This window comes from Manacus vitellinus, unplaced genomic scaffold (genome assembly GCF_001715985.3).
Source record: "Manacus vitellinus isolate BGI_N305 unplaced genomic scaffold, ASM171598v3 scaffold_49_pilon, whole genome shotgun sequence".
Classification (NCBI taxonomy): domain Eukaryota; kingdom Metazoa; phylum Chordata; class Aves; order Passeriformes; family Pipridae; genus Manacus; species Manacus vitellinus.
The window spans coordinates 237,830-260,127 of record NW_021940603.1 but is presented as its reverse complement, the minus strand read 5'-3'; the positions used below and the strand labels follow the sequence as shown (position 1 = coordinate 260,127).

Genomic DNA, 22,298 nt, shown 5'->3' with positions numbered 1-22,298 from the left:
ATAATTGAATTTGTCTAGCAAGGCTACCAGATACAGTATAATGTAGAAATCTTGGCAAAATTCCCGCACTTCCAAGTGTTCTGTGTATGCCTCTCAACTTGCTGGTGCACAAGTCTCACTGCTTATTTTTTCTCTAATATTCAGGCTTAATCTGTGCATCCTGATTTAATTTCTTTTTTTTTTTCTTTTCATTCACGTGACATTTTTAACAGCATCATTTTTTAGTTATTTGTGGCTATTTAGGCAGGCTCTGGGTAGCTTTAGGGCTTCTTTATAGTTTCTCTATAAATCAGGTCCATCTCCTGCTCTGATCCTCTGTTGCTACTTTTTCCAGTCTTTTCTACGTATCCCTACATTTCTCCCCCCATATTGCCCTCGGGGCAAAACCTCTGTGGAGATGCTGCTTTGGGGAAAGGTTGTGTGTCTGCATTGGCTGTTTCTGTCTCTCAGACAAAAGTGGGGGTGTGGTGGGTAAATTTTGTCACGTCCCTCTTCATCTTTTCCCCACTGGGCACACACTGGCTGGTTGCAGCTCTGCCTCTCAGCTCCTGCTGCAATCCAAGGCGTGTCCAGTCCTGTTTGTCAGTCAGGCAAGCGCAGTGACACCATCTTACCCCATTCCATCAGCCCAAAATCTGGTCACGTCACACCCCTGAGGGCACCATGGCAGGGCAAAACCTGCAACACTCTTGGGGGGGAGAGGAGTCAGACACGTGGGAATTACACAGACATTGGTTCATGGAGGACCTGAACTGATCCAGGCAGGATCTGAGCAGTTTCTCTGGTATCTGCTCGTGCAGATTTGGCACCGTGGGCCAGTGGTTCACTTGCCTTGAGAAAGAGGCATCTCCACAGGTACTTCAAGTAAATTTTGGAAAAGCACTACACTATCTGTGAGCATTCTGAGGCTCACAGAGCTTTCATTGTTGTGAAGGACATAAAATGTGATTTTCTCAAGGAATGTGCATTTCTGAGACCTAGCTCTAACAAATGTTGGTATCTTCAATGAATGGAGATAAAAAGAGGTCTTGGAGAGGAGATAGTTGCATGGTCAACTAACTGATTTTTGTCTCATCAATGAAAATGAGTTTTCATCTACTCACTAACTCTCTTCCTTTGTTTTTCTGTCCTTAAGTAAATCAAAATGGCCCAACAGGTGCGTATTGCTCAGAAAATGTCTTATACTTGTAATTCTAGAAGGTTCACTTATAGATTAAAAAATGTCATTTCACTTTTACTGTTAATGCTGCAAATACAGTTTCAAGAGTAAGCAAAAGTACTGGTTTGTGAAACCCAGTAACTTCTCAACATTATAAGGAGAAGAAAACCCATTTCATTTGGCTTCCTTCTATCTTGCAGGATGTGGTGGAAACTCACCCTGGCCTGACGTTCCTGAAGGATGCCCCGGAGTTCCATTCCCGGTACATCACCACGGTAGGCTGCCTGCTTGGGTCCCCTGGGATCACTGTGCCAACCCTCCCTTTGGGACCTCTCACTGTTCCCATCAGCAAACCCTTCAGTTATTTAAAAAAAAATAGGTGTTTTTAATACATCTGGTAATGAGGTATTTTAGGAACTGCTTCCAGAGGAAGAACCAACCTGCTTGTGTGTACAAGGGGTTATTGAAAAGGTTAATAATGATTCTTTCTGGTCTTAAGCAAATCTATAAAAACATCTTTTTTGTCCTGATGAAGAGAAAGGAGGTTCTTTGGTCTCTGAGAGTTGCTAAGTCACCCTGAGTTGTGCTGGGCTGCTGAGACATGGAAGGCTGCCTGTAGGAAGGTTTCTGTCACTTGGGCATGGAGAACCTGGGATTGTTCCTGCTACAAAGCATCCACTGCACACAGGGATCTGCCATCCAGCTCTCCTCTTGCCAGAAGGCCTGCCTGGGCTTTCTGTGCCTCCCAGCTCTTGTGCCTGAGGTTTGTTTCTGGGGTTTGTTCTGTAGCTTTGTTCCAAGGCTGCAGTCAGCACTTAGGCTGAGTAAGTTTGGACTCTCTTTGAGCTTGTCTCATGTCGGGCATGAATGTGGAGAAAAGGTATAAATGTGAGGATGTTTTATGTGTGCAGCAGTAACAAATTCAGAGAATGACAGACCTGGTGGGAGCTGCAGCCCAGCAGGGCTCAGGGCTGAAGGTTTCTCCTGTTTGTTTGCCAGGGCCTGCCTGGGACCAGCTGCACCACACAGGCAGCTGGGAGGTCACTGGCACACACAGGCACCTTGGGCCTTTCCTGTCAGGAGCAGATGGCAGAAAGACACTTTCCCTGGGCAAACCCTGAACTGTCACACTAATGTTTTTTGGAGGTGTATAAAGGGAACCAGTTGTGAATGTTTTAGATGCACTTGAACGTGATGGTGAACACCAGTGTGTGATGAACATGCTCCCCATGGAGCAGGGTACACAAAGCACAGTGACTGTCCAGCACAGGCAGAGCAGTGGCCAGGGAATTATGGAGGCACAGGAGTGGGTGAGTGTGCAAAGTGCCTGTGGCACATGTACTCTGGTATTTGGTGTTCAAGGTGCACAGAGGGGTGAGAGCTGAAAGGTTTGAGGTCCCACTGGTGTTGGTTTCTGACTGCAGTATCAGCAGCTCGGGATGCCACGTGTGATTGTCCTGGTGCTGCTGTTGGGTGCTGACAAAGGCAGCTCTGTGCTCTGCCTTCACGGGTTCCTCTTAAGTCACACACTCTTTCTGTACTTTTCAGGCAAGAAACAAATGTCTTTGTAGGGTAATCTGCCACATGGTCACCCCCACTGCACTTTCTGGATCTCATGGGTTGTGGTCTGAGAGACCAGCTGTGTGAAGCTGAGGTTCCACTTCAAGAAAACTGAAGTGCAGGCTCCCACTAAAGGGCACCACCTTTTTCTTCCTCTCTCCTTCTGCACAACTTCTCTGGTGCCTGGGTACCACCTCTGTCCCCACCATAAAGCAGTCACAGAACCAGACCCCCATGAGTACATGGAGCTCCTCTGTGCTCCCTGAGCCTGCCCATGTCCCCACAGTGCTCCCCTGCTGCAGTCAGAGCCTTTAGCACTGAGTGTTTGCACTCCTGGGACAGAAGTGCAGCCAGGGCAGGTGGTGCTTGTGGCTGAGGCCAGGGCTGTGCAGCAGCAAACCTGAGCAAGGTGAGCTGTCCTTCAGCCTCCTCGTGCTTGGGGTGTCTGTGCTGACAGCCAGGCCCTCCCTGGCTGGAGCAGGGTCAGGAGAGGCAGGGCAGGACTGGCGGGCAGGCTGCTCCCTCCTGCAAGGCGGCAGCACTTTGCCCTTGGCAGCAGTGGGAGTATAATTCTCACCTCTCCTTGCACAGACAGTCTGGCACGTCTCTCGTTAAGTTAACAAAATCCAGTAATAGAGTATTGATCACCAGGAACGTAATTGAAGAGACAGCTTTCCCTTGGATTTTGAGCACTACTTGGATCATTATTGATTGCTCAGTAGAGTGCCTTCCATATCACTTCACCTACAGTGACGAATGCTGTGTTTTGCATGCAGTGCAAGAATTACAGTTTGGTTTGTTACAGCGTGGGCTCTGTAAGGAGACATGCTTTAGCGTGTTCCTGGATACAACAGCACTATGTTGCTGAAATCACTGCGAGAGCGTAGCTCCAGTCTAGAATGGGGTAAGATGCTGTATGCACCTTTCAATTCCACTGCCACTCTCAGCACCTTGTAAACAGGTGCCTTTTGGACGCCCTGGCCTGGAATTTTAATCTGTATCATATCTGTGAGCATTGGTCGTTACTAATTAGTTTGTTGTTTCAAAGAACCAACTCCTGAGGCTGGTTGAAGATAGGTGCAGACAACATTGTGCAGAATTTGTTTGTTAAAGCTTTAAAAGTTGACTTCTACAGGAACATTCAGGCCAGGTCTCGAGCTGACTTGCTGTGGAAAGCTTCAGCTTAAGCAGCCTAAAACACATGCTTGGTGGAAAAGTGCTCTCAGTTGTGCTGTGACCTGTGAAATCTGTAAGAGGAGGATGTGAGGGAGTAATAAAGCTTGTGGGTTTTCCCAGAAGAGATGTGCTTGTGTTCTTCTATGGGAAGAGTGGGGAAAGGACTGGAACTCATCTGTCAGTGGTTTGGGTCCTGGAGGTCGATTACATGAGGATAATGGGCAAATAGAAAGGGGCTCCTCCTTGCAAAGGCTTATCAGGAGTTGGACTTGATGATCCTGGTGGTCCCTTCCCACTCAAGATATTCCAGGAGCCTATGATTATGTACTGAATTCAAAATAAACAACCTTCCATGCTGGGAAAAACAAAACCAGTTATGGCTTTCAGTAAGACAAAAGTGACAAACGTGTCTTAAATACTGCAAATCATGTCAGGCTGGGTGATTATGGTCTGGGGTGTTTCCCAAATGCTTTTTTTTTTTTTTTGGCAGTTTGGTTTTCACAACCTGGAAAAAAATACAGAACTGTTGAGATTTTTATTCTGATATATATACTGTGTACTACTATCCATTGCAACTGGACTGTTATTTGAGTAATAAAGCCTGCACTGAGTGACTGGACATGGTAAAAGAGATGAAAATGGATCCCATTTTACCTTTGAGTGCCTTAATTTTACAGCTCAGTGAGGAGGGAGCAGATGGAACATCTTTGTCAATGTGGTCTGATACATGAGCAGTTTCTTATGTGTCTCAGATGGGAATAGTTTGTTGTCCTTTATTACCCTGCAGGCAGAGGAGAAGAATCCCTGGTGTGGGGTGGGGTTGCTGGTTGTGAGTCCCTGGAATGGTGTGAATACCCTGTATCTTTAAGAGCCAGGACAGAGTTGTCAGGTGTGATAACGGGTTATGGACGAGGTGAGACCCACTCCAGTCTCTGAGCTCTTGTGCAACTGGGAAGCAAAAGCCAAACAAAGTCCAAAAATAGACTCCAGAATGGCAGTGGCTGCCAGAGGCATTAGAGGAACAAACACAGAGCTTTTTCATTGTGCTTAAGACCAGAAAGGATCATTGTGATTACCTAGTATGACCTCTGACACAGGCCAGAGAACAGTGCTCAGTGATTGCTGCAGTTGGGATAGATCTGTTCTGTGTTTGGTTTTAATTGATCTGACACCCAACTTTAGAAGGACATCCACCTTCAAGGCCTGGAGTGATGAAGAGCCTGCAGTGTTACCAGTAGGTGTCATGTTCAGCTGAGTCTGTTAATTCTCTCTCTTCAGGATACGTTTTCAATCCTCAAATCGTTCTTGTTGCTCTCAAAACTGTGTGCCATCAGCATTTACTGTCTCACTGATCTGTGTATCCCAAAGCAGGCTGTGCAGAGCAATGTCATACTTGGTTCCAGATCTGTTCTGGACTAAGAAGCAGCACTTGTGTGACTGATCCCAAGCACGGCCCTTCAGTGGTGGCTGCCCACTTGAAACTAGTTCTAGCTAAGAGACAAACCCACCTCCTTTCATTTGTTAGCTGGATTAATCCCTGTAATGTCCATATTGTTGTGTAAAGTTAATTTTTGTGTTGGAATAGGATGCACTGAAGTTTACCAAAATTTTAGGATAATGTGTCAATATTTCACAGACATCAAAGGTTTGTATTGGGTTTGGTCAACAAGAATTATCTTCCCTAGATTTCAGTGCTGAGCCGTGTTAGTTCTATTTCTCATTTCTCATGCTGGGATGTTTATTTGTTGTTGTTTGCCCTGTAGGTTTATTATTGCCTGTGCTTCCCTACTTTGTGCTGATCCTTGACAAGGTGACAAGGAGCAGATTAGGAAGGGCTCAGCTTTTTGAGGTGCTTGGGAGTGTGCTCAGTCTCATCCCCTGAGCTGTTTCCTTTGGTCCCTCAGGGCTCTGTGCATCCCCCATGGTTTTCACTCCCTTTCACCAGAGGGAGATCAGGAAAGGAGACAAATGAGGTTCACAGCTCCCCTGGATAAATGCAGACAGATAATCCCTGTTGCTCACTTTCAGGGAGCCCCTGGAACACGAGACATTGTTACAGGCACAATAGCTCAGACATCAGCTGTGCCTTTCATTTACACTCCTGCTTCCTCTGCAGGAATCAGAAGTCCTGGCATTTTCTTTCCCTAGTACCTGAACCTAGAACCCTGTTTCATTTGAGATCCGTGCAAACTGCAGCCCCTAAAACCTGCTGAGCTCGGTTTGAAAGTGATCCATCAGCACTCTGAACATGTTCCTGCCGTAAATAATTCATCTGCATGCCCAAAGAGGTGAATTAAAAGCAGTGAAAGTGTTTGCAGAGTGGAGACGGGCAATACTGTTTCAAAAGCAAATGTTACTTTTAGGCTGTGTAGTGAATTAAGACAAACAAGATCACCAAGCAGTTTGCAAAAAGAGGTGTCCTTAGACTGAGTGAATAAACAAAGTTAGTGTTTAAATTCCCAGAGTGGAGTGTTTCAGGAGCTGATTTCAAGAGCACTGCTCATGTGTTGCAGGTTATACAGAGAATATTCTACACCGTGAACCGCTCCTGGTCTGGGAAGATCACTCTGACAGAGCTGAGGAAAAGCAACTTCTTGCAAGTACGTTGGTTTCTGTGTGAGGGAGATCCAGGATGCACTGTCCACGATCCCGTGGCTGTGAGGAGGGAGCTGGGCCTGGAGCAGGACAGGCTGAGTGCTCCATGCTGGGAGAGCGCTGGGGCTGGTGGAGGAACTGGGTCAGAGCTGAGCTGAGAGCAGCAGGGGCTGCAGTGGCCAACGGGGCACTGGGAGAAGGTCAGGGGGGACCAGCACCAGGTCTGGAGCTGCGTGAGCAGCCTCTGTGGTCTGGCCAGGCAGGAAGGGCAGCAGGGCACAGCAGGGCACCCTGTGCAGTGGCTCCCAGGCAGCCAGGAGGAGCTGCTGCAGTGCCAGGGGCAGGACAGCCCATCTCCTGCCTCCCAGCCCTCTGACAGCTGGTCCTCACCCCAGGAGCTGATCCCCCAGGAGAACAAATGGAGCTGAGGTCTTGTTCCAGTCCCTGCTGTGCCCTTATGGCAGCATTTGGATCTCTGTCCTCTGCATGTTTAATCCAAAAGAGGACCAGCTTAAAACTGTCTAAGGCTGCTCGTGTCCAGCCCAGCCTAAAGAGCCACAAAGTCTTCAGGCTGGAGGGTGAAGGACTTGGCTAAAACAGTGAGAATCTCTTGGGCAGAAAGGCTGTGTGGAGGTTGGCTCTCAGAGCTGTGTTCACCCAGCTTCCTCCAGCCTGCAGCACTTCAGCTGCAGAGCTGCCTCTTCTCTGGGCTTAACTTCCCACTTCATTTGTGCTCTTTCAGACCCTTGCTCTCTTGGAAGAAGAGGATGACATAAATCAGATCACAGACTATTTCTCCTATGAGCACTTCTATGTGATTTACTGTAAATTCTGGGAGCTGGACACTGACCATGACCTTTACATCAGCCAGAAGGACCTGGCTCGGTACAGTGACCAAGGTACGGTGCCTGCAGGCTGTGCTGGGACCAGGGGCACTGCTGGAAGTACAGTGTTCTCACTCAAGAGTAAAGCCTCAAAAAAAGCTTAAATGGAGCCATCCATCTCTTAAGTAAATGCTGATTTAGAGAGTGAGCTGCAGGGGCTCAGACACAGAGAACTGCAGTACACACTATTTTCTGCATGAGTAGCTTCAGATGGAGCTTCTGTTCACATGTGGGCCGCTGCCAGAAGCTAAAATAATGCCCTGAAACATTATTATTTGCTGAGGGTTTTGCAGGAACTTGGAAGTAGGGACAAAAAGGACAAACCCATGTGGACTTCCAAGATTGCTGAAGTGCAATGAGAGAAATTCCAGAGTCCAGTGAAGCTTGGGGAAGTTCAGGAGAACATCTCCTGAGTTCAGTGTGGAACCTCCTTTCCACAAGCTGAGCAGGTGCTGTGAGTTTTCAAGGGTTCAAGGACCATGGATAAATTAATGGAATACAAATGCACAAAGGGCTAAGAAGCCCCCGTGTTCCAAGTGCAGGTGTTTGTGGAAGGCCATGGGGGCTCTGGGTGAGTGTGGCAGTCCCAGGGTCAGGAGTGGTGATCGTAGGGCTGGGAAGGGTGAGGATGGAGAGGTGACAGGGGACACTTGGTCCCTGCTGGGAGGCTGCAGTGTTGGGGGGGAGGGTTTGTTGCACAGGAGGTTTGGGGGTTACCACAGCCTGTGCTCTGCTGAGAAGTGTTTTGTGGCATTTGGTGTGTTATTTTGTCTTGGTAACTGAACTTCTACTGCAGTACACACTGAAATAGTCTCCTGCTACCGGTAGGGTTGCTTATGTGACAAATCCTTCTTCAGCAGAGCAGGAGTAACTGCCCATGTCCAAGGATCCAGATAAAAGTTGCCATTTTCGTGGGACAGTGTGGTGTTTGGGAGAATACAGAGGCAGACCCACTGGGACAATCGTCCTTGGTTTTTATAAAATGCTGCTGAACAGAGAGAGGTCAGACAGGCAGTACAGGCAGTGCATTCTGTTGGCAATGGGAAATGGCTTTGTGTAGATTCAGCATAAACAATGATTGCAGTTATTCCTCTGACCTGTGGCTTCATTTTCTCCATGTTTTCTCTGTTCCCAGCTTTATCCAACAGGATAATTGAGCGAATATTCAGTGGCGCTGTGGTGAGGTGAGGGGGACTGGGAAGGGAAGGGAATTCCTGCTTGGGGAAGGGAATTCCTGTGAGGTTGCTTAGACATGCAAGTTACTCTCAGAAACCCCCACTGATCAGAATGGTTTCCAATAGGGTGCTCCAGCTGGAGCTGCCTGAAAATGGAGAGAGACTTCTGGGTATCTTAAGAAAACAAATTACAAAATCCCGTAGGATGGGATGGGTGGACATAGCTGGGTGATATTGCACAGGGATAGCTGGAGAGCAGTGCTGGAAAGTCTCTGGAAGGTGAAAGAGCCCAGCCCTTGCAGTGGGAGGGGATGTGGTAGATGAGCCTCAGCTCTGCAGTGACAGCAAACGCTGTGCCTGGTGCTGGAGGTGCAGGGGGTACAGGCTGAATGGGTGGTGATGCCCCATTTTCTCTCACTGATGATTTGGGACTTTTGAAAAATATGTTTGCTGACACTGTGAGTATTTAGGAGCCTGGTGGGTTTTAACACTGTTTTCCTGCTGTGTGTTCCAGAGGCACTGAGGTTCAGAAGGAAGGCAGGATGAGTTATGCGGATTTTGTGTGGCTTCTGATTTCGGAGGAGGACAAAAGGAGTGCTACAAGGTCTGACTGATTTCTGTGTCTGGTGAAAGTACTGAGATGAGCACAGAAGATACAGAAACTTCTGTGACCTGCCACTCTCTCCAAGAGACGGCAGCTTGGGTTCCATTAGGAGGAAAGCAACTTATGGTCAACTCTTGATCAGATCATTTGCCTTTCTTGAAGAGAAATTGTGTAGAAGCAGAGTTTTCTTGTAATGTTAAATGTCTTGGTAGTCATCAGTGCCTTTGGTTCCCCTGTGCCATGAAGGACTGGCTCTGGGGTGGAACCCCTGAGGAGCTGGCAGAGGTGAGGCATGTTCTCTTCACACGTGTACCGAGCGTGCAGGAAGGGTTTGTGGGGAACCTTCTCTTTGTCCCTTTTTAAAACCTGCCCGTGGCCTGGTTTGTAGAGCCAGGGGGAGACTGCTGTCCAGAGCTCATCCAGGTCTGTGTGTGATTACTGGGACAAGGAATCTTCTGCATAAGAATGAGAAGAATTCATAATGTAGGGTTGGAGCCCCCAGAGGTGCAGGGTGGGCTGCCTGGGAGCACTGCCCTCTGTCTAAAGGAGCAGAGCAAAGCAGAGCACACCGTGCCTGCCTTGTCCCTCACCAGGGTCCCCCAGTGCCCTGGGTTCAGACTTGGCTGGATTTGGCCAATTCTTAATGCTGGGCCGGGCAGGGACACCCTGACCTGTGTGAGCCCCTCGGGCTCGGCACAGTGGGCACTGTTACAGCTGCCAGGTGAAACAGGTCGTGAGCAGGGCTGTGCTCACAAACCACCTGGGAGACCACCAGGACGTGCTTTGGGTGTTGGCCTGTGCCCTGGCCCTTCCCAAAGGATATTTTCATCCCTGGGTTTGTGCCAGCTTTTGGGCAGAGGAGCCTTAGGGGATGGGAGAAGGGGAATGTGCACTGCTGCAATCTGGATGGATTTGTAGTGCAGTGCTGAGCTCTCCCTGTCCCTGTTCCTTTGCCAGCATTGAGTACTGGTTCAGGTGCATGGACCTGGATGGGGATGGAGTGCTGTCCATGTATGAGCTGGAGTATTTCTACGAGGAGCAGTGTGAGCGCATGGAGGTGATGGGCATAGAGCCCCTGCCCTTCCAGGACCTGCTGTGCCAGATGCTGGACCTCGTTAAGCCAGAGAGGGAAGGTAAGTCCTGTTTGATCAGAGTTCTCCTCCTCTCTGATCAGTGGTGAACTGGGAAGGAGATGTCCCTGTGTGACCAGTCTGTAGGTACTGTGTTGGAGTGCCAGAGGTGCAGTCACTGCACAGTCACTGCTCAGGGCTGGCTGTGCCATCAGGAGGCTTGAAAGACTAAAACAAGAGACACTGTGAATTAACTTGCTGGAACTGGAGCAACATGTCTTTTGTGTTCCAGCTGTGGGATGTGCTGACAGTCTAAATTATGAAACTGGACTTTCTTTCACATTCTTTCCCATCTCACATGAATGTCAGAGACCTCCATATGTATGTGAGATTTAAGCCTAATAAACACACCCATTTATTGAATAATGTTAAAATCCTTGACTGAGTTGGGAAGAAATTTGTAATACTGAAGCCTGCTGATGTTAAAGTTAAAACTGAGACTGACAAGGTCCAGTCTCCCACTAAGTAAGAACTCAGAAGCACAATCATGTGAGTTCTTTTTCTGTAGGAAGAGTAACCCTGCGAGACCTGAAGAGGTGCAGAATGGCTCATGTGTTCTTCAACACCTTCTTCAATTTAGAGAAATACCTGGACAATGAACAGAGGGATCCCTTTGCAGTGCAAAAGGTATAAATCACCTTTATTCCTAAATACAAGCTTTTTCAAACCCATCTTTGCAGTGCTCCTGGATGTAGGGGAAATCCAACTGAATATAAGAACAATTTTTTCACAAGTAGACCAGTCAAACACTGGGACAGGTTGCCCTGAGAGGTTGTGCAGCTTCTGTTCTTGGAGCTTTTCAAGATGTGATGGACAAAGCCTTGAGCCCCTCGATCTGTCCTCACAGCAAATCCTGGTTTGAGCAGAGCTGGGACTGGAGCCCTCCTGGGTCCCTCCCCACACGAGTTCTGCTGCTGTTCCATGATGTGGTTGCCATCCCTGCCCCTCTGGCACCAGCACTGGCAGTGAGTGTAGTGTGAGGGTGAAGGGAGAACCCCCAGAGCCTGCTGAGCTGCCCTGAGTCAGAGGCCAAGAGGGGGCTCAGCCCACAGGGAAGGTTTGGATGTTGCAGATTTTGCCTGCTTCTCAGCCTGGCTGCTCTGTCCTTCATCATCCTCTCTTCCCAAGCAAAGAAAATACAGGAGGAGGGTGTAGCTTTGGGATTTGGCAGCTGCTGCTCCCCACAAACTGTGGGATGTTCAAAGACTTGAGTTTTGTCAGCTGTTGGTGTGAAGGCCCTCAGTTGTGGCTCCCCCTGCACAGCCAGGGAAGCCAGATGTGACTGCAGCTTATTGAGTATCTCCCAGAAGCCTCTTATCTGCTCAAAGTACAGTGGAGGGGATGCCAAAACCAACTCTGTTTCCCTCACAGCTGTTCCCACATAATCTCCAAGAGAAACTTTGTGGTTCCATGATTCAAGGCTCAAATATATCCCAAGACAGAACCACCCTGTTTGTTTGTTTGTTTGTTTGTTTAAACTGGATCATCATAAGAGCAGTCAAGTAGGGCTGGGGAATAACCATCTTACAGTAATTGGCAGAGGGCCAAATATTTATAGGGAGTTATCCTGTAATCTTCTCTCAGACTTGCCCAAACTTAGCAAACAGTGAGGAGTCCCTCTAAAGTTCAGTTACAATTAACATTTAATGAAAAGATTTTACCCCCCAGGTTCTTCAGCCACTTCCAAACTGCACAGACACGGGGCGTGCTGAGCCAGGGCAAAGCAAGTGTGTGGTTATTGCCCTGCTGAGATGAAGCAGATACAGTTTGTTGGCAGCTCAGGTCTTAGAACTTACAGACTGCAAGATGTATTTTTTCATAGCCCTTTATGTGCTGATGCTCAAATACCCCGAGGTAATTGCGGGTCTCTCAATTAAGGCCATTTTCGAGTGGCTGTTTCTATCCAGTTGCTTTCTGTTGCTGGAATTGCTGTTGTGCCTGTGTGTGAGAGCTGCAGGGAGGTGTGACAGTCCCTGGCTGTGACAGTCCCTGGCTGTGTGGTCTCTGCAGGACGTGGACAGTGACGGCCCCGAGCCCTCGGACTGGGACAGGTACGCGGCCGAGGAGTACGAGATCCTGGTGGCCGAGGAGTCCGGGAACGAGCCGCTGCAGGAGGGGTGAGCACAGCCTGGCACTGCCCAGGGACACTGCACCCTCAGCTGGGGGCTGGGAGGAGCTTGTGGGTGCCACTTTCAGCAGAGGGAATGGATTAGTGGACTAAAAAGTGGATTTGAATCAGCTCCACCCACCCAAGAAGAGAGCTGGGAGAAAGGACAAAGCCTTTTTCTCTTGGCAACCGTACAAAAAAATCTATCCAGTGACTTCTGCTGGTGTTGACCATGTCACACTGTCACAGATGAGAAGCTGTAGCTCTGTTACATTTATTACACCTCCCAGAGACTTTCTTTGGTCAGATAATTTTACTTTCTGCCAAACTTTATGCCTGTTAGTCCGTGCTCTCCATAAGCTGTATTTCAGCGTTTTCATTCATTGACTTAAGTTTGTTGAGACTTTTTCTCTAATACATTTGTTTTCTGCAATACCTATACTCAGGTTTCTGCCTTCTGTAAAATTCTGGACAGACACACCAGCTATCTTTAGTCAGTGAATTTAGGCAGAGCAGTTGCTCCAGAATCTCTCTGTGTGCAAGGGCTTCCTGCAGATATGTGGAGACTCAGTATAATCACCTTTTTGATTTGTGTCTGGGTTGGTATCTTGAGAATATTTCTCTGGAAGTCTCCAGGTTTATATAACAGACGTGCAAGGAGTGCTTCCCCCATGTCAATCTTGCACGATTCAGGATTGCATCCCTTGAACAGCACTTGCAGAGCCAAGAGAGCACTGAGAAGATTGCATCATTGTCAAAACTTCCCCCCCTGGGAATTGCTTGGGATAACAGTAGCACCTACTAATTAGCCACAGAGATTTGCAGAGCCATTGAGAGCTGTTTCCCTCCCTGCCTGTGATGTGCATCCAAACAGCAATGGGCTGCTCCCTCATCCCCTCTGAGCTGCCTTTCTGTGGCCTTCACAATGGCAGATGAGGGAAGGCAGGATGGACATGGAATTGCTGCATTCCCTGCAGCTGCTCTGCAACACCTGTGTCCTCAGCACAGAGAGGGAACAGGAGGCTGCCATTAAAGCTGTGCAGGACCAGGACTCCCCAGACTCCCCAGAGCCAGAGGAAAAGCGGCAGGTGATGTCAGATGTGTGGAGTTTGTCTGAGGCAGCTCTGTGTCTTCCTGTAAAGAGCATGGCAGAACCTTGCTGCTTGCTTTTAAGAGCCCCTGAAAAGCTCTGTAGTCATGGCAGCAGGATTAGATCTCATTTGTGGAGCATAGCAACAGACCACGCAGGGAAAAAGGAAGGGGAAAGGAAAAACAAAGAGCTGGATGCCCAGACAAATTTGCCAGACACAGCCATTGAGTTTTCACACATCCATTATTGGTGCTGTCCTTTGAGGGTGACAGAAACAGGGAGCTGGGACAAAACCAAGACAATTCATGAGCTCTCTGAGAGAATGGAAGATTTTTGGCTAAGTTGGTCTTTGTCTTATTAATACATTTGAAAACAACCATCATTCAGCACCTGCAGATGATTTGGTGATCCTGTCCCAGGCTGTGGGATGCCAGGTGTGATTAGCCAGGCTGGGGCAGCAGTGGGCATGGCTTTGTTCACTGTAACAGCCTCAGCCAGCTGATGGACATGGAAACCACAGCTGCCCTCGTGGAAAGAGATCTTTCTCCAGAGGGTGGGAAATATCAGCTCCTGACAGGAAAACATCCCCTTTCTCTGAGCAACAAGGAGCCAAGGCAAAAGGCAGAGCATCCCAGAGGTGGAGAGGGGGACAGAGGCACAGGATCAGATGTACAGAGGCACGGGATCAGGTGCTGGTTTAGGCAGCCCAGCCCATGTCTCCCTCAAGTCACCTGATGGCTCAGCTGCTCATTTCCCTGAACCCTGCAGAGTTAAGGTGGGAAAGGGGGATGAAGGACATCCCTGAACCACCCAGAGCCAAAATGTGTGTTTGCCAGAAGGAAGGACAAAGAATTCCCTGGGGTAATTTGCCTCCTCTGAACAAGCTAGAGCTGAATCTTGAGGAATGGGTGTTTAACTGCACGAGCCCATATTTGTTTTTATGGGACTGTGGAGTTCTGAAACTGGCCTGGAAGGACGGGAGGTGACTGTCTTTAGTGCTGATCCCGTGGAAAAGCATCCCATGGATGCCTCTTGGCCATAAAGGTGGAAGGCATTTATTCCAAGATGGGAAAGGCAGGCACTGTTGAGCCTTAAGGAGCAAAACAGTGCAGTGGAAAAGGAACTCACCTGGGAAAGAGCAATGGGAAGCCCCTTTTGAAGCAGATATGAGAAGGTTTAGTCCAGGAGCAAAAAGCACATGGAAAACAATTTATAATGGAGCTCCAAGTGCTGGTGAATGTGTGAATCTGTGGAAGAGGCCACGTTCCACGTGCAGGAGAAGGAGGAACAAAGCTACCAGAAGTCAGTAAAGCTGAAGGAAAAGGAGGTGCAAAAGGAACAACAGTATTCACATGGAAGTACAGAGTTTTCCTCAGCTGCATCATAAACCAAGGAGTGATTAGAGAAGCTCAGGCACCTCCAAACATTCCCAGTCCATTCCTGGGTGGGGGAAGCAGGGCCTGCCCACAGGGACCAGTGAAGCAAAAAGTGGGCAAATTGCATATTTTCTGGCAAGCTGGCTTGCATGGTCAGAACAGTCACTGGTGTAGGACCCAGAGCATTGTTTCCCTTCTCCCACTTATGCAGGAATCCAGAAGGTGGCAGAATTACTAAGCAGGTGCTTCCCTTTGGGAAGAGTGGATGAAAATGTTGTCCGGGAAGGTCTCTCTGCTGTGTCCCCTCACCACACAGGGATCATCCACCTTCAGCACAGCATCCTCCCCCAGCAGGACACACTGACAGGCTCCAGGGTTGGGTTAGTGAAGGCAGAAACACCACAGGAAGTGGTAGAAAATTCCTCCTTGGCACATCCATGCTGGGTATTAAAGGAGTTCATCTTTTGCAGCCCAGAGCTGCACTGGAGCTGTTCCTGTGCTGGCCATTGAACACCTGCTCCAGCAATTCCTTGGTGAGCAGTGTTGCTTTCAGGACAAAAGGAAGAATTTTGTTTTCTGGGGAGCGCTGAGAAACTAACCTGGAGTGTGCTGAGACTGAAACATCCAAAAACATCCTGTGCAGGGCACAGGACCCAAGAGCCTGAGCTGGGAATTCACAGCAAATCTCCTCAGGCAATGAATGCAAGTCCTGGATATCAAACCTCAGCCTGAGTGAGAGAGGGACACCCAGCGTGGCCACAGTTGTGCTGTGCTGTCAGAACACACCTGAGCCAGAAGATGCTCTGCACACCAGGTGTTTCTGGGCAGGCCAAGCCTCCTCTGGGGCCTGACTTTATTTCTGCCCTGAACTGTTAAGGCTCTGGGAGCTACTGACAGTTGTTACTGAAACTGGATTCAAATTTTCTCCTGCTGAACACCAGTGGAAATTGGTTCTGGAAGTTCCAAAGGAGGATGGATGGAAGCACAGAGCCCTGGCAGCTCTGAGAGGGACTGCCCACACTGTTCTCAGTGCCTTAGGAACACCCTCCTCGAGCTTCACCTCTTGCATGCTCCTGTCTGTTAGCCACTGAAATAACTTACCTGACATCCAAAACACAGCTTTTAAAGACAGACCTTTTGTCTTTGCAGATCATGTGAAGAAGACTATGATACAGATGAAGTCTTATCTCCCCCTGAAACTGGAGACAAGTCAGACAAGCTAGTTCTCTCAGATCTCTCAGCATAGAGAAGTGGAAGACACTTAACCAATCTCTTTCAAACTGGAGAGCATTCAGTCCCAAGGCACTTGGGGGTTTTCTTAAGTCCAGCATTGGAACAATGTGCTTTATTTGTACACTGTAACTTGAGAACCCTTTTTCTCTCCCTGTGTAATTGCAATAAGGTAATTTCTATAAAAAGGCTTTTTACAATGTGCTCTCGTGCACACTCATTGCCAATGGTGATGGCACCTTGTTTCATTTCTAGATGAATTCTGTTGTGTCCCCAGATGTGCAATAAATGCCAGCATCTAATGGCTGCCTGTGCCAGCTGCATGCAGCACTGACAGTCAGTTCAGCTCTGTGCCACCCTGTCCCCTTGACTTTACACCAGGAATGACAAAGAGCTGCCAAATGAACTCCAATTTACATCCAGAAATCTTTTAAAACACAAGTCACAATCAAGTCCTTTTTGTTCTTCATGCCCTGGAAATGAAGGCAACATGAAGGGAGAGTGAAGTCCCTCTGTGATTTGAACCACGAGCTCCTCCACGTGGTACTGGACACATTTCCCTGGTACCCCTGTGGACAGTTCAAGCCCTCCACGATGGCACATTTCTCTGAGAACTGGAGACACAGTTCACATTTCTACTGGGCATAAGATGATCTGCCTCTGTCCAGTGTTTTGTCTCTGTAGAATTCTGCTTTGTACAGGTGGGGTTTGGTGTATTTACAAAAGAAAAGGACATCTGCTGTTGAGCTGGTGTGTTAAACTGCTGTGCCTGTGGTGCCCCAGTCCTGTCCATTCCCTGTTCTCCTCCTCCCCAGAGCCTTCTGTGACCTGGAGCCTTCTCCCAGAGCCTCAGCTGAGATACTGAAGAGAGAAACCAACCCAGCCTTTTAACTAGTAAAGGAATTAGTCTGTGTCATTGCCAAAAATTTATTTTCTCCCCATGAATTAAGCCCCAGTCAGAGAGGAAATGCTGTAACTAATGAGTTCTTGCTTTAAGTGCAAAAAAATTAAACTGACTTCCCCCCAGAATCCCAACTGGTGTCTCTGCTGACAGCACCCACTGCTGGAGCTGGGCCTCCCAGCCAACTAGTGCCTGTCTTTGGTTCCCAGGGGGTTAGAACATCCTCTTACCAGTTCCAGGGATGCACAAACAGATCTGGGCCTTGCCTTCCCAGCTGGCAGATTTTATTGTAACTGTCAGAGTTGGGCCCCAGTGTTTGGTGTGTGTGCACTGTGTGTCCTGTTCCCTCCCTGGAGAGCATCCAGCTGTGCCACCTGTGTGCATCCCTGCAGGATTTCTGTGTGCACCCCTACCAGGATTCCTGTGTGCACCCCTACCAGGATTCCTGTGTGCATCCCTACCAGGATTTCTGTGTGCATCCCTACCAGGATTCCTGTGTGCATCCCTGCCAGGATTCCCAGGATCCCCTCTCCCAGCAGGCCCCTCCAGGTAGCAGAGCCCCTGTGTGTGTCCCCACAGACACTGGCACGAGGGAACACTGATCCCTGTGATACCTCCAGGAGTTAACCACCAAATCAGTCATGGGCTGATCACTCCAGTGTGGCTTCAGCTTGTCCAGGAGCCTTTGGAGCCCAGCACCTGCCTCCCAGTGTCCAGTGGGATGTGGTGATGCCTCACTGGGGTCAGGAGCTCCCTCAGGATCCAAATCTGAACAAGAGCCAGTTTTCAGTTGTACTGGACTCAGAGATCTGTTCCTTTTTCCTGACCAAAGCTCAGAGTATACGTTCCAGAGGCACATATACCCCCCCAGGATCCTGGGCTTGGGATGTAGAAACTTTCGGATGCCCAGGTTGTTGGCAAAGGCCCTGCAGGGTGACTTGCATTCCATAATGCCAGCTGTGAGCAGGGAGCACTGACCAGAGCAGGAGCAGCCTCTGGGAATGCAGCAAACACACAGGGGGTTTGAATCCACCTCCATCACTGGAACCTGCAGGGGAAAACCCTCCCTGGGGCTCGTTCCACAAAGGCCCAAATGCAGCAGAACCTGGGGAATGACCACAGGATGGAAGTCCCACAACTGTTGGTTGTACCCAGCTCCATCCACCTTTTACTGGGAAGAACCTGGAGCAGGAATTCAGCCCTTCCCTGACTCCCAGGGCCCAGAGGGGCCTTTCAGTTGGATAACCTTTTAGATCTCTCCAAAGACAAAGATTCCTCAAAGCACAAGAAGAACCTGACCCTGTTCTAGGCCCAAGTGGAACCCCCTGGTTCTGCAGCATCACCAGCTTTGAGCTCCAGCAGCACTGGGGTGTTCCAGCCTCAGTCACCCACCACTTCAGGCTCTTCCTCCTTCTGCAGAGGGGCTTAAACTCCACCCATCCATCGGCCCAGGCTCCCATCTCCCCCCACACCAGCCTGGACTGGTGCCTTTCTTTGGAGAACTCAGTGTCTGGAGCCTGGTAAAACTCCCCAATTGCCTTCCCAAGCTTTGGCTTCAATAAGTGGACCCAGGAGGTTGTAGCTGCTCTGCTGAGCCCTTTGGCCCCCAAAGGCCCTCTCTTCTACAGACAGAGCTTCACTGCTGCTACAGCAAAGCAGAGTGAATCCAAACCCAATTCCTGCTCCTTGGTAGGTCAACACAAGCTAATCCAGGAAAAAAAACAATTTGCAGCAAATGTTTTGCATTATATATTAGAACAAGTTACAGAAGTCACTCTTTTTGTGGTGGCAGTGCAAAACCTGCAGGAATTTAAGTTATTTACTCCAGGAGCAGGAATCCATTCCCTGTCACCAGTGTACTTGAAAATATAACTCAGCAGGCAACAGATACTTTAGGAAAGAAGGTCTCCTGCACCCTGTTTGGGACTCAGCCCTGTCCACATCTCCTCTGGATGGAGGATTAAACTCTGCAGGATTTAGGTGAGGTAAAGTTGGGAGCTCCCATCCTACTTCTGAGCTTTTCTTTCTGGGATAAAGACAAGGATGCTTGTGTCCACAGCAGCCTCAGGGCTCAGCCAGCTCCTGGAGCCAAGCAACCAAGGAATCCCTGCCCTGAGGGCTTGGAGGAGCCCCCCTGGCTCTGAGTCTGCCTCCTGTCAGTGCCACTTGAGATGCTGCAGCCCTTTAAGGCCAGATCCTGCCTTTTTCCTTGCAAACCCGGCTCACACTGAGCTCTGTTTTGAGCTGGACCCCTTTTTCCTTAGGAGTGGTCAGAAAAGTGAGTAAATTCAGATTTGCTCGATAAAAATCCCTTTGTGCTTGCTTGTTCTCTCTGGTCTGCTGCTGTCCAGCAAAATTCCGTCCCCTGTCCTTACAAACCCCTCTGCTTTGGACTGTGTGTCCCCCGTGTGGTGTCTGTGCAGTGCTGAGATCACAGACACTCAGTGTCGCTGCTGCCCCGGTCCCAGCGGGATTGTTGCTTCCTCCCTCCCACCCCTCGGGGGCACTTGCTGCATCCCAGCTCCGGGAGCAAAGCCCGGGCACTGCCCCAGCTCCTCCCCGGCCTGGGAGTGGCACAGACAGGGACAGCGAAGGGATTCCAAAGCCTTCCTGCGCTCCTGAAGGAAGGGTTTAAGGGAGCTCCCTCGAGATGCTCTAACAAGGTACTGGGCTTAAGTTTCTGAAACAAAATAAGCCTGAAAGGCTAAAAAACGGCTCATGGAGGTGTGGTTTTAACAGTCTGGATCTGGAGTTTCTAGATCAGGGCTGTGCAAAAAGCCTTGAACCTCAGTGACCAGCACGAGCTACTGTAAGGAAAACATGAACAGAGCTTCCCCTTCTGTGCTCCTCTCCTGGCTGTGTCACTGGGGCAGGGGCTTGGAAACTGAGCATTTAATAATAATAATGGTTCTCATACTTTGTAAAAGTAGTTTTGGAGACATTTTGTGCTGGCATGGTTTGATCTTTGTATTTTTACTTCGTAATTTCTTCTTTTTTTTTGGCAAATAAAGGACTTTTGAGTTTTAAAAGGAAAACCTGTCCATAGTGATGGGGCAGAGTGTGACTGTTCACCTCCAGCTGCTGTCCCAAAATCACCTTCCCTGCTCTGGTGAGTTCACATCAGCACATCTGCCAAAGCCAGAATTCCAGGCTTTCTTCTCACAAACACCAGGACAAGGCAGAGTGACCACTTACCTGCCTCACATCCTCCTCCTCAGCACGGAGCACTGTCCCTGGGATGACTTACCAAGACACCAAGCTCCCTCATTTGAACCTGGCCTGAAAAAAAAGGAGACATCCTCTGGATCTTTTGCAAGTGGAATGAAGGAAAACAAAACAAAGAGGAAAAGGAAAAAAAAAAGGTGAAAAGAAAAAACAGGAAAAGCAGTGATGCCTTTTCTAATTTTTATTATATGCTAATGCTCAAGCAGAGTGTTGCATCACCAGGGGAGTGCCCGAGTGTGTCTGTATCACAGTCACCTTTTGGTGTTTTTTTTTAGAATATCAAAAGCACTTCAACTGGAAAAATGGACTTGTTAAGACCAAAGATGTGCCCGTGATGTTCCCAGCACCACCAGGAATAGCATTACCTGCCTTCCAGAGTGGATTTCCTCAGCTGTGCTGCACATTGGGGATGATTCTGCTTCTTTGGTTCATTTCACCTCTCCAAGCCAGTTAGCAATCAAAAGTTGTTTTATAACTATGATTTGTATAGAATTTAAATCCATAAGAAATGCGGGGGGGGGGTGGGGGGAGGTGGTGCTTCTTGCCTGCAGTAAAAAGGTGCTGCTGTGCTGGATGAGGCCAGAATCTGCTCCATTCCTGGGCCACATCTCTGTGAGCTGTTCCTTGAAAGTCCTGGGGTTTCCCCGGAGGAGCAGCTCCTTGCTGTGCCAGAAGTACCTGCCTGGGAGAACAGGCTGCTCCGGTTTTATTTCCCTGTAACTCTGCAGGTTTCTCTGAACACTGCTGTTGGCAGGGGCTGCCTGGGGGGCACTGCTGGCAGGGCAGGCTCTGCCCAGGGCCCAGCTGGTGCTGCCAGCAGGAACACTGGGGACAGGTCCCCATGCCAGGCTCTGCCCCCAGGGGCCACACGAGCCAGAGGGGGAATGGCCCCTGCTGGGAGAGCAGCCAAGGGGCCACTGCGCTTCCCTGTCCCTCCTCCCTCTGGGATTTAATCCCACCCCACTGATTTATCTTGGAATCACTAAGGTTGGAAAAGACCTCCAGGACCCCCAAGTCCAGCCTTTGCCAGAGCACCACTGTGCCCATGGAACAGCATCACCAAGTGCAGCATCCACTCCTTCCTTGGACATTCTGGAACATGTACCACGTGTGATGTGTGGGAAGAGCCTCTCCACTCCCAGGAGAAGGGGGAGAACTTCATTTTGTTGGAAGACCATGGTCAGACCTCACTGGTCACAGCACTAATTTTGTACCACTACCCATGACCATGAACTGCTGCTTTTTCTTTCTGATGCAGCTCTACAAATTACGGGGGTTTTAATGAAGTTTGGAAGTTAATCCCTGTCTCCAAGAGGACTGGGAAGAAAGCTGGAATATCACACTCTTGCCTCTATGAAAAGAAATCCCTGAGCAGCTTCCTCTGTGCTAATGCTGAGAACAGTTCCCCAGATCCACAGTCCCTCAGGAGGAACACTGGGAATTCCTGCTGGAGCTCCACTGATCCTTGAACTGCCACCAGTGACTCCCCAGGCCGGGATGGGCAGGGGGCAGGGCCCTGCTCTGGGGGTGTGGGGCTGAGGTCTCCCTCTGCTCTTGGACCACGGGGAGGAAGGGCCCTGACCAGGAGAGTTTCCAACTGGGACCGCTGCAGTTCCTGCCAGCACCGAGCTGAGCCCTCCCACTGCTCAGCTCCTCAGGAACAACTAGCCAGGAGGGCGACGAAACCAAAGCAAGCCAAGCCTAATTTAAACAATTACAGAATTAGTCATCACTGGACTAAGTAGTACTTAGAGTAGTATTCAGACAATAAGTTCAACATATGCCACACTGATGCCCTCAGCAGTTGCAAAATAGAATTAGAAAACTAACATTTATTAAATCAATTTGAATTTTAATATACATTTCAAGAATGTGGCAGCATAAAAGGAAATGTTTTTAAAAACAACCTGAATCTACCATTTGCAGTTTTACATGAACCATCAGGGCTCTCCTGTCGACAGCTCCAAAACACACTTGACCTAAATTCTCCAACTTTTGGTACCACACTGGATGCAGCAGTGAGATAGTAAAGATTCCAAATACTCCCACATTTCTGGAGCAAAGGTACTTTGTATTTAATTTAATG

At 49.0% G+C, this 22,298-nt stretch overlaps 1 protein-coding gene across 2 annotated transcripts in view; it reads left to right on the top strand.

Moving 5' to 3' along the window:
- Positions 1-20,022, top strand: part of PPP2R3A (protein phosphatase 2 regulatory subunit B''alpha) — a 40,684-nt gene extending 20,662 nt beyond the window's left edge. For both annotated transcript variants that reach the window (XM_008923399.2, XM_018080012.1), the window contains exons 5-13: positions 1,360-1,434; positions 6,409-6,495; positions 7,233-7,389; positions 8,510-8,558; positions 9,064-9,153; positions 10,111-10,286; positions 10,792-10,910; positions 12,294-12,400; positions 16,006-20,022. In XM_008923399.2, the coding sequence (XP_008921647.2) occupies positions 1,360-1,434; positions 6,409-6,495; positions 7,233-7,389; positions 8,510-8,558; positions 9,064-9,153; positions 10,111-10,286; positions 10,792-10,910; positions 12,294-12,400; positions 16,006-16,102 (957 nt within the window). In that variant the 3' untranslated portion in view covers positions 16,103-20,022. The remainder of the gene's footprint in view (positions 1-1,359; positions 1,435-6,408; positions 6,496-7,232; positions 7,390-8,509; positions 8,559-9,063; positions 9,154-10,110; positions 10,287-10,791; positions 10,911-12,293; positions 12,401-16,005) is intronic.
- The last annotated feature ends 2,276 nt before the right edge of the window (positions 20,023-22,298 follow it).